The following is a 15,116-nucleotide window of genomic DNA, read 5'->3' as shown; positions in this document are numbered from 1 at the left end:
AAGAATTTTACTTTGGTAAAGAAACTCTTCAACCAAATTTATCCTTCTTCTTTACCATGCTATTCATTGGGATTATATTCTTTGAACAAATCAGGTTGGGTTTTTTGTATGTTTGTTTGTTTTTAATAATGGGACAAAGTAAACATAAAATGTTAATGCAAAATAAGATATAAGGATCACTGAAATTTGATAGGGTGGGACTGTTACTATGATAATCATTTGTAAGGTATAGATATCTGTATATGGAAATCTTGACTCTCAGTCAAGGCTTTTCGTTGTCAAGTGACAGAAATCCAACTCAAACTAGCTTGGGGGGGAAAAATGGGGACTTTGGTATTTTATGTAACCAAAATATAGAAAAATTAAGGTAACTGGCATAAGAACTAGAACTCTCAGGATTGCTGTCTTTCTCTTACTGCTCAGGCTTGCTTTTCTCTGCATTTCAGTTTCAGTTTCTCAGACCACTTTACCATCCTGCAATGAAGAGTAGGAGATAACAAAGTTAACTCCTAGTCAGACCGTAACTCGTACCTTCTTACCTTCATCCTAGAGAGGAAAGGACTCTTTTCCAGCTCTAGTTCAGAAAAGTATGAGAAAGAACTGTTGATTAGTCCATGATGGAACAGATTAGTCTTTGAATAAGTTACTATGGCCAAGAGACAAGGTCAAGTAAGGATATGACAGCTTCCATTTTGGCCCACTTGCTTAGTGTGAGCAGGAAAATAGGAAGCAATTGAACAATCAAATTAATCATTCAGATATAATTGCAATCAATCACATAGCTTGAAATATCTATATTTAGTAACTCCAAATCCAGTTCTGCAGCTCTGAGATCTCTCATTTCAGACTACCTTTTTGATATCTTCACAGGGGTGTCTAATTGGTATCTGAAGCTTAAGCTAGAATTCTTGTTTTCTTCCCCAAAAACCTGTTTCTCTGCTGTTTTTCCCATCTCAGTAAATACACCACCACTCAGTTGCTCAAGCAAAAAATCCTAGGCGTTATCTTTGACTATTCTCTCTACCCACATTTAGGCATCAGCAAGTTATGTCAAGGTAATCTAAAAATACATCCAGAATGTGCTCCCACCCCCATTTCTATCTACACTACTACCATCCTAATCAAGCTACCTTCATTTCTTGCCTTAATCAATGGCCATCATCCTGCTTGCTCTCCATGTTTCTGCTCTCCCCCATTATAGTTCATTTCTCCATAAATCAGCCGGAGGGTTTTCCCTTTTAAACCCAAATCGTGCTGTCACTCTTCTTAAAGCCATCTATAATTTCCCATCATACTTAGAATAAAATCCTGACTCTTCCCTAATTTACAAAGCCCTTATATGAGCTGGACCCTGCCTACTTCTCTTATCATTCTCATGCCTTCTGTACCACACTTTCTTTCTGTAATTTGAACACAGCTAACTCATTCCTGCCGTAGGGGCTTTGTACAAGCTATTCTCTCTGCTTGAAATGCTCTTCACCTGATCTTTGCAAGATGAGCTCCATCTTATTCCAATCTTAAGATTACTAGATGTTAATGTCATTCATTACGTGACTAGGCCCAATCTAAAACAGATTCTAAAATAAATCACCTAGTTAGCTTCTTGTCACATCAGACTAGTGTAATTTTCTCAGTAGAACTTACCAGAACTTATAATTTATTATTCCCTCTGCCCCTTTAAAATATAAATTTCATGGTAGCAGAAACCATATCTTGTTCTGTATTATATCTTTGTGTATGCTTGTTTCTATATAGCTGTTCAATTGATATAGCATCATTTATTTTTAAAAATCCATTCTTTTTCTACTGCTTTTATGGGTGACCTTTTTCGTAAATCAGGTGACTGTGTATGTGTAGATCTGTTTCTGTGTTCTCTTTTCTGTTCAATTTATTTGGCTGTCTTAGGTTAGTACAGGCATACCTCATTTTATTGTGCTTCACCTTATTGTGCTCCACAGATTTTTTTAAAATAAATTGAAGTCAAGACACTCCACCAGCAAAAAGATTATGACTTTATTGTGATACTCTCTTTATTGTAGTGGTCTCGAACCAAACCCGCAATATTACTGAGGTATGCCTGTACTGAACTATGTTAATTACTGTAGTTTTGAAACAAATCTTAATATCTGGTAGTCTAAAGCCTTGTTCTTCAGATTATCTTTGCTTTCCTTAATCTTTTGCATTTCCATATATACTTTAATATCAGCTTATCAATTTTCACAAATAACTGCTGCATTCACATAGTTCATACTTTTATACCCCACTTTTTTCACTCACATCTTTCCATGTCAAATACATTCTATTATATTTTTAATAATGCATAATGTTCTATTGTTAATTCCAACACTTTTCCTTTATAAACAGCAATGGAATGAACATCCTTAATTACTTTATTATCTTTTCTGAAGATAATTGTTTCTTTAAAAAATTTTAAGCATTCATACTTACCACAAGTATTGAATGTCATTAAGCTATGTGTTGTGGGAAAAACTAAAACAAGTAAGACAACAGCCCCTGACATCCAGCTGATAGTTTAGGGATTATAAGACATGCTCATAATTAACTGCAATTATATGTGTAAGTGAGAGGCAATATTGTAAGTGGTTAAAATTATGAAATCTGGAACCAGAATACTCGAGTTCCCAATCCTGGCTTCTCTACTTGCTACGTAGCTCTGACTCTAAACAGTTAACTTTTCCTCTGTGTGTTTCTAGTTCCTTATCTCTTTTTGTTTTCTTTAAGTGGATAAAGTAACCCTCAGTAGGGTGTCGGGAGATTTAGATGTGGTAAAACGAGGTCTGACAATTAAGTTCTTGAACTTGTTGCAGTGATGTTGTTAACCTCTTTTGATATCAGAGGGATTATTCATTATGAATTTGTACCAACTGGACAAACACTTAACCAATTTTACTGTTTGGAAGTGCTGAAGAGGCTGCGTGAAAAAGTTAGACGACCTGAACTTTTCGCCAACTATTCATTCCTCGTGCATCACGACAATGTACCAGCTCACACGGCACTGTCCATGAGGGAGTTTTTAGCCAGTAAACAAATAACTATTGGAACACCCTCCCTACTTACCTGATCTGGCCCCCAATGACTTCTCTCTTTACCTGAAGATAAAGGAAATATTGAAAGGAAGACATTTTAATGACATTCAGGACATCAAGTGTAATATGACAATAGCTCTGATGGCCATTCCAGAAAATAGTTCCAAAATTGCTTTGAAGGGTGGACTAGGCGCTGGCATTGATGCATAGCTTCCCAAGGGGAGTACTTCGAAGGTGACCATAGTGATATTCAGCAATGAGGTATGGAGCACTTTTTCTAGGATGTGTTTGCAAACTTAATTGTCTGACCTCATATGTTTAGCACTTTGACTAACACAAGATGAATCAATTAAGTGTTAGTTGTTAATTAGATAATGGTTATTCTAGATAAATAAGAGCCATAAGTGGGTCTGGTAAATATATGTTGTACAAATAGGCAATCTTTTTAATCTCTGATTTTCAGTTTATTATTCTAGAAATTCTGTAGTCTGGTCTAACAGTGTTTGGCTTATAGTAGGCACATATGTAGATTGAGTGAGTGAATAAATGAATGTAAATGTCTTCTAGAGGTACTGGTTTGTGAATTGAAAGAGTTATGCTGATCGAATTAATTTTCTGATTTCAGGTTTGAAAGATTAGAAGTCCTGGCTGTATTTGCTTCCACAGTCTTGGCACAGTTGGGTGCTCTCTTTATATTGAAAGAAAGGTACCTTTGTATATGATACTACTGTCATTCTAAATTCCACCTGTGCCACCTTTGGGAACATAAAGAATCCAGTGAGACACCCATCTGGTTTGAAGGGTGTTAAAATGAGCAGTGATAGAGTTTTTTTTTGTGTTTTTTTTTTTACATTTCCACTGTCTCTATTCCTAATGCTGTACTCCGCTTCCTATAACCATATACATACATATATATACATATATATATAAAATTATAGTTGGATAGAGTTTTAATAGTATAATTTATTTATATCTCAGACTTTTCTCCCTTGTTGAGGCTACTAAATCCAATCATAGATAGGTGTGAGTGAAAGAAAGGGATTCAGTCAGATATGTTGTAATGCTTAGTACAACCTCATTGAAACAGGTTAGGTAGAGAAAGATTGACATTACATATTGGGGATAATTTGTGAGTCCCATTGCCTCATCACTGCTACTAATCAGCAGTTGGTTATCATATTTTTAAATGTGAATTTACTGAGTTAAAGCTTTAATAAAGCTTATAATAAAGCTTTTTAATTTTATAATTTATAGGACTTACATAATACATTATTTATTTCTTTCAGTGCAGAACGCTTTTTGGAGCAGCCTGAGATACACACGTAAGATTTTGCTTTTGGCATAACATATAATTTGCTATTAAGTTTAGTTACCAAGTTAATTGGTATTTTATAAATAACGATTACTTTGGCCAATATCAGTGTTCAGAGTGTGGCAGCATACATTTTATTGATAGTTCACAAAATCCCCAAATCTCAAGACCCCCTCTCTCCACCCTTAACTGTTCCCAAGCCCTTATACTACAGAGAAAGACCTCTCTATCTCTATCCTGGCTTCAAGTCCCTCATTGTTTTCTAGATCCAGGTCAACTCACTAAGCCAGCCCCATCTGGTCTTCTATAATTTGAAATTTGATTTTCAGAATCTTTTAGTAGCACCTATGGAAAAGATGAAATTGTTATTGTCTACCACATAGTTGCCAACTATATGGACTTGAGCTGTTTTGGACCAGCTTAATTTAGGGCAGTCTCACCTGTGCTGTGTACTGTAAACCAAATACCATTGGCATTCATACAAATTTATAACAGCGGTTACCTGTAAGAAGATAGTGTTAATGCTAAGAGTCTTTTTTTTGTCCTGTGTAAGATGGAGCAACAATAGACAGGACATGGGTTATAGGACTAGAAACCAAGTTCAGATTCTGGCCCTGCTAATACCAAACCATAGAAGCAGACTACTCTGCCTTCCCATCTTTTAGTTTCTTTACATGCTGAAATTACATATTGCTATTACCAAGAAAAAAATAATGGTGAATATTATTATTATTTTTTTTTTAGGGGAAGATTGTTAGTTGGTACTTTTGTGGCTCTCTCTTTCAACCTGTTTACGATGCTTTCTGTTCGAAATAAACCTTTTGCTTATGTCTCTGAAGGTATGTTTTTTTTATTTATCAATAAAAAATTCAATTAATCTCTCATAAAAATAAGTTTTATTTCTTTCGTTGTCTCATAAATCAATGAGAAAGTATACTCTGAAGAGAAGAGAGAACTACCCCAAAAGTTCTTAAGTCTTCTATAATCAGAGAATTATAAAACCAAATAACATTACTTAAAAACAGGTAAGACTGACATATTAATTTAAATGTGATGAAAAATTACATTTACCAAGTAACATGAATGATATTTTAGATGTATAACCTACCTACAAAAAGTCTATTGCAAGCATTTTAGGAGCATCATGATACTTAGAATAGTTGATAGGCTCATTGCAAATAATTGGATTCTGTTAACTAAATAAGTTCCCAGGAACTACTCTTTGGCAATTGTGGGTGGGTATATATTTGAAAGTAGCAAAACTTTTTTTCTTTTGAAATAATTGTTTTATTTTCAAGTCTTTACAAATTCAGACTTTTTTTTATTATTACTTCAGTGGTCTAAATTATTGGCATTTTTCATTAATTTTAATGTTTTGGAATCCCACTAACCCCCAAACGGTTAACCACTGATTGATGAAGAGGTGACATAAAAACAAAAATGGGCTGTGTGCACAGACCTACATTTTGAAGCAGAGATAGGTGAGTGTCTTTTTAGGTCTCATTGACTTGAACAGCAGTGCAATTAAGAGAAGAAAGCTTTATGACATGCCCATTCAAGTTTAAATGACTTGGTGAGTGTTGTGAAGTATGAGTTGTATTTATATGAGAGAGTTTAAGAAATTACTGTGTGAACTCGAAAATTAAGTATTTGTCATGACCAGAATTATTTTGAAAAAACTTTATAAATTAGTAAAGTAGTATGTTGGCACTCCAGAAATTTTAAAAAGATGCAAACGTTTAGAAACAATATCTCTGTAAAGATCAGGATACAAGAAGAAAATACTGATAGTCTCACAACCCAGAGATAACATCTATAAACCTTTCTATGTTACCCCTTTCAATTTTATATGCACTTATGTGTATCCTTACATACTTAGTACAGTTTTCTGTATTTTTTTTCAATCAATACTATTGAAAAAATTATACTCAATACTATTGTCTTGAGTATTGCCTCATTAAATACTCTGAAAAAAATATTTTTTGAATGCTTGCATAATATTCTATCACATGAATATTTTTAAACATTAGGCTATTTTTACACATTTCCAACTTTTCCTTTTACGAATAATGCTCTAATCAGCTGGTTTGTATTTCATGTGTGCATTTCTCATTCTTCTCTAGGATAAATTCCCAGAGAATAAATTATAAATGGGTTAAATATACAATATTTTTAAAGGCTTTGATATATATTGCCAAATTTATTTTCAGAAAGGGTACCTAGTTTGTTTTTCATCAGCTGGAAATGAAAGTTCCCCAAAACATCAAGATTTGTGACATCAGTTGAAATTTGAGTAGAAAGTAATATTGAGAGCTTGTGATCTGCTGGCATTTTGCTAAATGATTTACACAAAATAATCCACTTAAGTTCTTCCTGTAACCATATAAGGTAAATAATTTTATTATCCCCATTTTACACTGAAGCACTAAGAGATCAAGTCACTTGCCCCAGGCCGCACATCTAGTTAAGGGCAGAGGTGGAATTTGAAGCCAGGTATTTTGGCATCAGAGGCTGCTCTTAACTGCTCCATTATGCTGCTTTTATGTAAGATGTGCTAATCTTATTTATGTCATAATACACATAATAAAATGAATGGATAAAGTAGCACCCTGGGATAAATGTAAGAGGATGCTTGAGTCTGGAGGCTACTTGTCCAGGGACAGTAACTGACAGGTGTCTTTGGATGTAGCCAGGTCTCTACCTGGCCTTTAAGTGCTGCAAGAATTAATAATTGGTATACCTATAACCCATTCTCAGCATACTGGTTAGGAAACTGCTTTACAGTAGAAAGGGCCTTTAAAACGTCAAATTAACATAACAATGACATATAAGTTCACTAATTCCTCAGGTCAACTATATATTGTAGTTGCTTTTGATTTAGTATCTTAAAGGCATATAAAGAGGAAAAGGTTATGTAATTAAGAAGTAATATGTCCTTTTGTAATGTATGGATCATTACCAAACTTATTTTTAAAATTAAAGAAATCAAGTATTTCTGATAGTTTATTCTTCTGTGTAGATAATGTAAGTATTTTCTCCTTAAAGCTGCTAGTACGAGTTGGCTTCAAGAGCATGTTGCAGATCTTAGTCGAAGGTAAGATGTTATGAGATTTCATAATATATGGGATTTTTTTTTCTTTTAAGGTGCAGAGAGCTACAGCCTGCAGTGCCTTTTTTTTTTTTTTTTTAACTTTTATTTATTTTTAAGTGTTTATTTATTTTTCCAGGACCCGTCAGCTCCAAGTCAAGTAGTTGTTTCAATTGTCAAGTAGTTGTTTCAGTCTAGTTGTGGAGGGCGTAGCTCACAGTGGCCCATGTGGGGATTGAACCGGCAACCTTGTTGTTAAGAGCACCGGGCTCTAACCAACTGAGCAGACTGGCCACCCCAAAATATGAGATTTTTTAAGGATGCACAAAAAATGCATCGATCATGGGAACTTCCATGATTAATTGCTGAGGTTAATACATGAGTCTCACAGATAAGATCCTTCCTTTACTTTTTAATTGATGATACAAAAGGGACCTTTATGAGTGAGGAAGCTTTGATCCCAAATCCTTTTTGCTTTCTTTAAAAGACAAATGATATTAAAATACAAGTCATTTACAAGATTTTCATCAGTGTTACATGAGTTCTGCTAATGAATACTCTTTTTGTTTGTTTTTCTCATAGCTTATGTGGAATTATTCCAGGACTCAGCAGTATCTTCCTTCCCCGAATGAATCCATTTGTTTTGATTGATCTTGCTGGAGCATTTGCTCTTTGTATTACATACATGCTAATTGAAATTAAGTAAGTATTTTTTATTTTTGTGAAGTGTGTTTCCAATCCTGGGGTCTGATTTTTAAGGGCATTGACAGGAGGATAGGGTTAAGCTTATAGCATGTTTGCTTTTGACCTGTGTAACTGGTCATGTCTTGTCCTCAAGTGTCTTCATCTGAAAAAGAAAGGGTTGTGTTCAATAAATATTTTTCACCACAATCAATAATGCCGAATTAATTCCCTACTGCTTACCTGATGAGTGAAACTGAGAAGGGGACAGTAAAAGAGAAATAAGCAACAGCTTGCTATCACTGACAGAGAAGAGAAGAGGAAGTAGGTGTGAAGTAATTTTAAAAAAGCAAGCCTTTTAGGAAATAGACTTTACAGCTGCTATAAGCTTAACACTTAATGGTATATGATTCTTTGACTCCCTACCCTTTAAATGTTCGTGTATACTAGATTTTGTCCTTAATATTATTTTTCCTGGGAGATCACATACAATTATTCATTTTTATTGACTACCTCTGTGTGTTTCCCAAACCTTTATTCCTAGCCCAGATCTAGATTGAATTCCAAAAGATACTATCTAACTTTTATCCATGCCTGCCTCAACTGAACCTATTTTCCCCTATCTCCAAAACTGTTTTTTCTTGTATATCTTGTCTCAGTGAATGCTACTACCATCTATTCCATTGCATTCTTTTTAAAAATTGTGTTAAAACATACATAACACTAAATTTATCATATTATGTTTAAGCATACAGTTCAGTGGCATTAAGTACATTCACATTGTTGTACAACCATCACCCTTATTCAACTTCAGAACTTTTTCATCTTCCCCAACTAAAACTCTGTACCCATTCAACAGTTAGTTTAATGGGTACAACAAAAAGTTGTTTCCACCTGTTGTCTATTGTGAATAGTGCTGCAGTGAACATGGGTGTACAAATATCTGTTAGAGTCTCTGCTTTCAATTCTTGTTGGTATGTGCCCAGAAGTAGAATTGCTGGATTATATGATAGATAATTCAATTTTTGACTTAAACTCAAAAAATTAAACATTCTTAAATACCTACTTCTCCTCCCTCCTCCCCCCATCACCTCTTCCAAGCCAATTCTAATTGGTCACCTAGTCTTGTGGGTTTTTTTTTTTTGTTGTTGTTTTTAAATTTAATCACCATGCTGTACATCCCCAGAACTTAATGTGCCTTATAAGTGGAAGTTTGAACCTTTGCACCTTTACCCATTTCCCCCACCCCCACACTCCCTGTATCAGGCAACATCAATCTGTTCTCTATTTCTTATGAGTTTAATTTTTTAAGATTCCACATATAAGTGAGATCATACAGTATTTATCTTTCTCTGACTTCTTTCACTTAGCATAATGCCCTCAGGGTTCATCCATGTTGTCTCAAATGGCAGGGGCAGGATTTCCTTCTTTTCTTTTTCTTTTTTTTTAATTTTAAGTGTGTTTTTCCAGGACCCAGCAGCTCTAAGTCAAGTAGTTGTTTCAGTGTAGTTGTGGAGGGCGCAGCCCACACTGGCCCATGTGGGGATCGAACCGGCAACACCTGGTGTTACGAGCATCAAGCTCTAACCAACTGAGCTAACTGGCCACCCTCTCCTTCTTTTTTTATGGCTGAATATTCCTCTGTGTGTGTGTGTGTGTGCGTGCGCGCATGTGCACACGTGTACACATATATGCCAAATTTTCTTTATTCTTTCATCTGTCAATGAACACTTAAGTTGTTTCCATGTTTTGGCTATTGTAAACAATAGTCTTGTCGCTTAGTCTTGTTTAATTTTTCTTTTTAATATTTATTTATCTGTTCCCTCCTTCCCATTCCCAGTGCTGCTAGCCAAATTGAAACCTTTATCATCATTTCCTTGGCTGAATTAGAATAGTCTTCTAGTCTTCCAATCTTCATTCTCACACATCTCTAGTTATACTCTATTTTGCTGCTGATGTAACCACTCAACATTGCAAGTCTGCACATAATATTTTCCTGTTTAAAAATCCTCCCCTTTGCATATTTTAAAAAATTGCAAGTTGTTAGCACGATAAAGCCCCTATTAACCTTGCTAGCCATCCATCTGCCTATATTAACTGTTTTTAGTTTCATTGCTGCATCAGGATTTTCATGTCCTTGAACATGCTGCTTTCACTGTCTGCAGTGTCTTCCATCACCTCGCTCCTCTGCCGGGGGCAGCTCAAATATCACTTCTTTTTATATGTGGCCTTTCTGGATTGTCTCTACCCCAGTAGGCTTGTCACTCACTCACATTGCGCATCCATGATACCCGGTAGGCCTTTTCCTTTGCACCCAAAGTGCTTTATTATGTTTTCCACAGTGTATCTCTTGTTATTTTAAAGGCATGAATTGTGTCTTAAGTCATGTTTCTATTCCCAACAAATGGGGAAAAGTTAAAATGTGTGCTTGTAACCGTTGCATTCTGGTCTGTCTTGTTAATAGAACAGTCTGAACTACTGGTGAGATGGTGCACTTCAGTCACAATATTGCTATAACAAATTTCTGGAGGATCTCACCTTGTGAAGTTCCTGGGGAATTTTGAAAAAATTTAACAGTAATTATTGCAAAGTTATTGTTTATGGGAAAATTGATAGAATCACTGATGAAGTCCGTTAGTGTTTTTATATCAGAAATTACTAGTTGAAGGTTTTTTAATTTGTCACAACAAATGAATATATATGAAATCTTTCTATATATATTCTTTTTATATATATATCAAGCAGACTGAAAATATATAGTGGGGAAATGCTCACTTTTTTCTTTCATCATCTCTCTTCACACTGATTAACATATTTACTATTTTCCACTAAACTTTGGCGAGAAAGGATTCTGAAAGCTTTTTGTTTTCCTTTAAGATGCTCCCATTGCCAGTAGTGGCCAATTGTGATAAAACAGTTCTTTTGCTTTAGGTAATTAACAGTGGGTAGATTGAATTGTAAGGAGCTGAGGGAGGCATACATTTAAGATTTAGAATTGTTTTTTCCTTTTAGTAATTATTTTGCTGTAGACACTGTCTCTGCCATAGCCATTGCTCTGATGACGTTTGGCACCATGTATCCCATGAGCGTGTACAGTGGGAAAGTATTACTCCAGGTAAGTATCTTCTTTCAATGTACATGCTTAATATTAGCTGTGTTTTTCTACCGGATTATAAAATCGTGTGTGTTCTTCTACCAGATTGCAAAACTTTTAGCTATTGGAGGGCCATATTAGAAATGAAACCAAACAGTAATCTCTGAAATTTGTGTACTGAGAACAGATGAAATTATATGCCGATAAATCAGACACAAATTATATGCCCATAAATTAGACGTAAATTAGACACACAATATGAGACAAAAATCATAAATATTTTTTGCCTCTAATAATGTTTCAAGTGAAAAACGTTACTTTAAAAAAATATTTGAGATACATATTTTCCCCTAATAAATGTGCTTTGGCTATTGTATAATCTGATTATGATTGGGGTTTTTTTCCTTGTCATTGGATCAGTGACACTTTTAAATTTCAAACTTAAAATTAAAAATGACAAATTATTATTTATTGAAGCAATGGGAACACCTATGGACAAGCACCTGAATTGAGAGGTAGTTTCCCAGGGCTGGATGTGTCTGTAAGAACTGCTTTTCCTTCTATCTTTCCCTCATGCCTTTTCTTAAACTTATAGGTGGTATATCCATTTTCAGGAGCAGTAATAACAATAAGATAATAGTTGTATAGTACTTTGCTCTATATAAAATGTTAATTTCTTAAATATTTTTTGTTGCTTGGTTGGTTCTTTAAAGCTTAATTGGTTCTAGAGATAGCAGCTTCTTTGTGAGATAAAAACTGAACATGGTCTGATTCTTAATGTTGTCCCACTAGGGGAGCCCAGTGAATCTTCTCTTCCCTAAATCATGATAGGGCACATGTCAAACAAAGCGAAGGTTGGTATGAAACCCAATTTTTTAAAATTTCAGGAGCACTGTTTCAAAAATCTTTGATTATCTCCTTAGCTTCATATTTTATTTTATTTTATTTTTTCCTCAGACAACACCACCCCATGTTATTGGTCAGCTGGACAAACTTATCAGAGAGGTAAGATGGAATAGTAAATAAAATCATTTTAATTTATAACTAGAAAATGAAAAAGTGGGTACCAATAATACTTTATTCAACCCTATCTGGAATTTTATTTTAGGGGACTTTGTATTCTTAGTACATTAGGAGACATAGCATAATGACAAAAGTAGAAACATCTGAGGAATTGCTCAGCCTGGAAGCCCAGGTCACTTAAAATAAACATGGATGGTAATCATCTAAAGACTGCCCGATTCCCATATAAATGCTGTGATTTTTATGATTTCTGTATTCAAACCTACGGTTTTGATTAAGTCAAGGCCCACTTTTACATGTTGATTTCTTCACCACCTAACATCTTGATCTGTGGGTTTAGATTTTGTGTTGTTGTAAATTTCTACTTGTTAACTGATGAGTAAGATAATTGAATTATTTGGATGTTGAGAGTATTTTAAAGTCTTGGTTGTCAGTATCACAAAGGCCACTTTTACCGATATAGGTGGCTATTTGTCTCAGCTAGTGGAGCAAGTGCCAGTGTACCAATGGGTCACAAACTATCTATTTGGACTTGGAATTTCATTTTGGCCCACATCCAAGTAACATCTTTTCTTGTGCAGAAATGTGTTACTAGGAAATGTGTCTCCTCATTTCAGAGGAAGAAATGATTGAAAAAGAAAAAAAATCTGATACCACAAGTATTGGATATAAATATATGCTATATTGATAAAATAAAAAGAACCATGCACTGTTGAACAAGGTGGCAGTGGGGGTAGAGGAGGTGTAAAGACCTGGTTTTAGAAGGATTGGTGCAGAGAAGAACCCAGGAAAAGTAAGGCCCTGGCTCAGTACTGAACAGGCAGAAATGGTATCTTGAGTGAGTGGTCTGAGACTTCTCTTGGCTAATGAGTGTCCTCATACAGGGTTTGCCACGTCATTTCTAGGCTCAGAGCAAGTCCATAGTGTGGTTGAACTGTGTTGGGCATGTCAAATACAAACAACCCTATTTCAATGTTTTTGATCAGGTATCTACCTTGGATGGAGTTTTGGAAGTCCGAAATGAGCATTTTTGGACCCTAGGTTTTGGCTCATTGGTATGTTTTCTACATGTTACTTTAGCTATAATTTAAAGCATAGCTTATAATTTTCAAAACTGAAAAAAATACTTCTTTAAAATTTTTATAAAGCCTTTGATTCCCATTTCTGCTGAATAGAGTCTAAAATGTAAGTGGAATTGGTAATCTAATTGAGATTGTCTTACTTTTTTCTTTCAAACCAAATGATCTTAATATTGAACTGTCCAGATTAGACAAATTCATAGTCATACATTTCTAAATATGAAAATGTTGCAAAATAAAAAAGTACAATTATTTTCTTTTGAATTGCAGTTCTAATTTTGGAGATTTTGCTGAATATGTTTAAGACATAATAACACAGCTTGCTTCAGCGTAAAATTCCATGTCTCCTAATCCAATTTGGACCTCATTACCAGAGAGACTTTATTATACATAACATGGCTTCATTCCTGTATCAGGAATGATGAGAAAAATACAGAAAAGTACCCAGAAAAAAATTAAAGCACCATAATCCTATCCTGTAGAGAAAACTGCCGTTGATATTTTGGTTTTTATACTTACACATTTACTCTCTTTAGAAAATGAGATCATACTGTTTTATAATTGCTCTTCATTCAACATACCATGAGCAGTTTTTCATGTTATTATTACTCTTCTAATTTTTAAAACAACAAATAAGATTTGATTTTTCTAACATAACACAAATTCCAGAAGTAGGCAGATTAGGACTGGTCCAACAGCTCAATCATATCATCCGTTTTGCCGTCTTCAGTTTAGATTTATGCTCTTTGGGTAGAAAATGGCTGTCTCATCTCTATCTTCCCCTCTCTAGTCATTCAGGATATCTAAAACTCATTCTTTAGTAAATTCTTCAGGAAGAACCCTTGGGAACATCACTCCCTAAATTATTGAATACTGAAAACAGCTGTGGACATTATACTTGAAAATTATTTTGGCTGAATATGAAATCCTGAGCACATATTTTTGTTTCTTTGTTTCTTAAATATATTACTCTATTTACCTCTGGCATAATGCATTGCTGAAATAAAGCCCGATGACACACAGTCTAGTTTTGTTTTTTTTCCCCCTTTATATGTGACTTGATCTTATACCTGGATGCCCAAAAGTTTTATTTTTTTTAAAGTCTGTTAATTTTACTAGAATGTCTTGATGTTGGTCACTCTGAGTCAATTACAGGCATGCATATACTCTTTCAATAATATTATTTCAAAAACAATTTGTTTTTAATTTTCAGGAAAGCTTTCTTGAATTATAGTTCTTAATATTTATTCTGTTCTCTTGCTTTGATTATCTTCTGTGGGAACTTCTATTATAATCATATTGGATGTTTGCCTTTTTTTCATATTTGTTATTTTCTTTCAAAATCCTTGTTATCTGCATTTCTTTTTGATTTTTAAAACTTTCCTTTTCACCTTTTATCTCTATTACAGTATACTTGTATATTTATTTGTTTTTGTATTCTTTCTAGTTTAGTCTTCATTTCTGAAGTAGTTTTTTCCTTATATTTCTATCACCTCATTTCTGAGGTTTTCTGATTTTCATTTATATTATTCTTGTTTCTTGTCTTTTGGCTTGTTTTGATAAAGTGGGATATAGTTCTCATCAGTTTTGTAGGTAAATCTTTCTGGTGATTTTTAATCTGTTCTGTATTCCCTTTTTTTCTTATAATAACTTTGTGTGGGATTTGGATTCAGTCCATTTTTCTTGCTCCTTTTTATGTGAAATTAGTTTTCCTAAACTTGAAAATAAGGGGTGGTTTACGGCAGTGTGTCAATTCATGGCTCTAGAGTTCCCTCATGTGATGAGTCTGTGA

At 34.4% G+C, this 15,116-nt stretch overlaps 1 protein-coding gene across 2 annotated transcripts in view; it reads left to right on the top strand.

Annotated features, from left to right (window-relative positions):
• SLC30A6 (solute carrier family 30 member 6) overlaps nt 1–15,116 on the top strand; it is a 33,375-nt gene that overhangs the window by 14,186 nt on the left and 4,073 nt on the right. Inside the window, exons 6-13 of one of the 2 annotated variants that reach the window (XM_019741662.3) lie at nt 3,673–3,753; nt 4,334–4,369; nt 5,104–5,198; nt 7,405–7,453; nt 8,030–8,149; nt 11,141–11,243; nt 12,180–12,227; nt 13,232–13,300. In XM_019741662.3, coding sequence (XP_019597221.2) covers nt 3,673–3,753; nt 4,334–4,369; nt 5,104–5,198; nt 7,405–7,453; nt 8,030–8,149; nt 11,141–11,243; nt 12,180–12,227; nt 13,232–13,300 — 601 coding nt within the window. Of the gene's footprint in view, nt 1–3,672; nt 3,754–4,333; nt 4,370–5,103; nt 5,199–7,404; nt 7,454–8,029; nt 8,150–11,140; nt 11,244–12,179; nt 12,228–13,231; nt 13,301–15,116 lie in introns of those variants that run through there. The other variant, XM_074331860.2, reaches the window with a different exon arrangement.

The sequence above is a fragment of the Rhinolophus sinicus genome, chromosome 2, assembly GCF_057876585.1.
Source record: "Rhinolophus sinicus isolate RSI-liver-muscle chromosome 2, RSI-T2T, whole genome shotgun sequence".
Lineage (NCBI taxonomy): Eukaryota > Metazoa > Chordata > Mammalia > Chiroptera > Rhinolophidae > Rhinolophus > Rhinolophus sinicus.
Note: the sequence above shows the minus strand (reverse complement) of the source record. Positions and strands in the feature narration are given on the sequence as shown.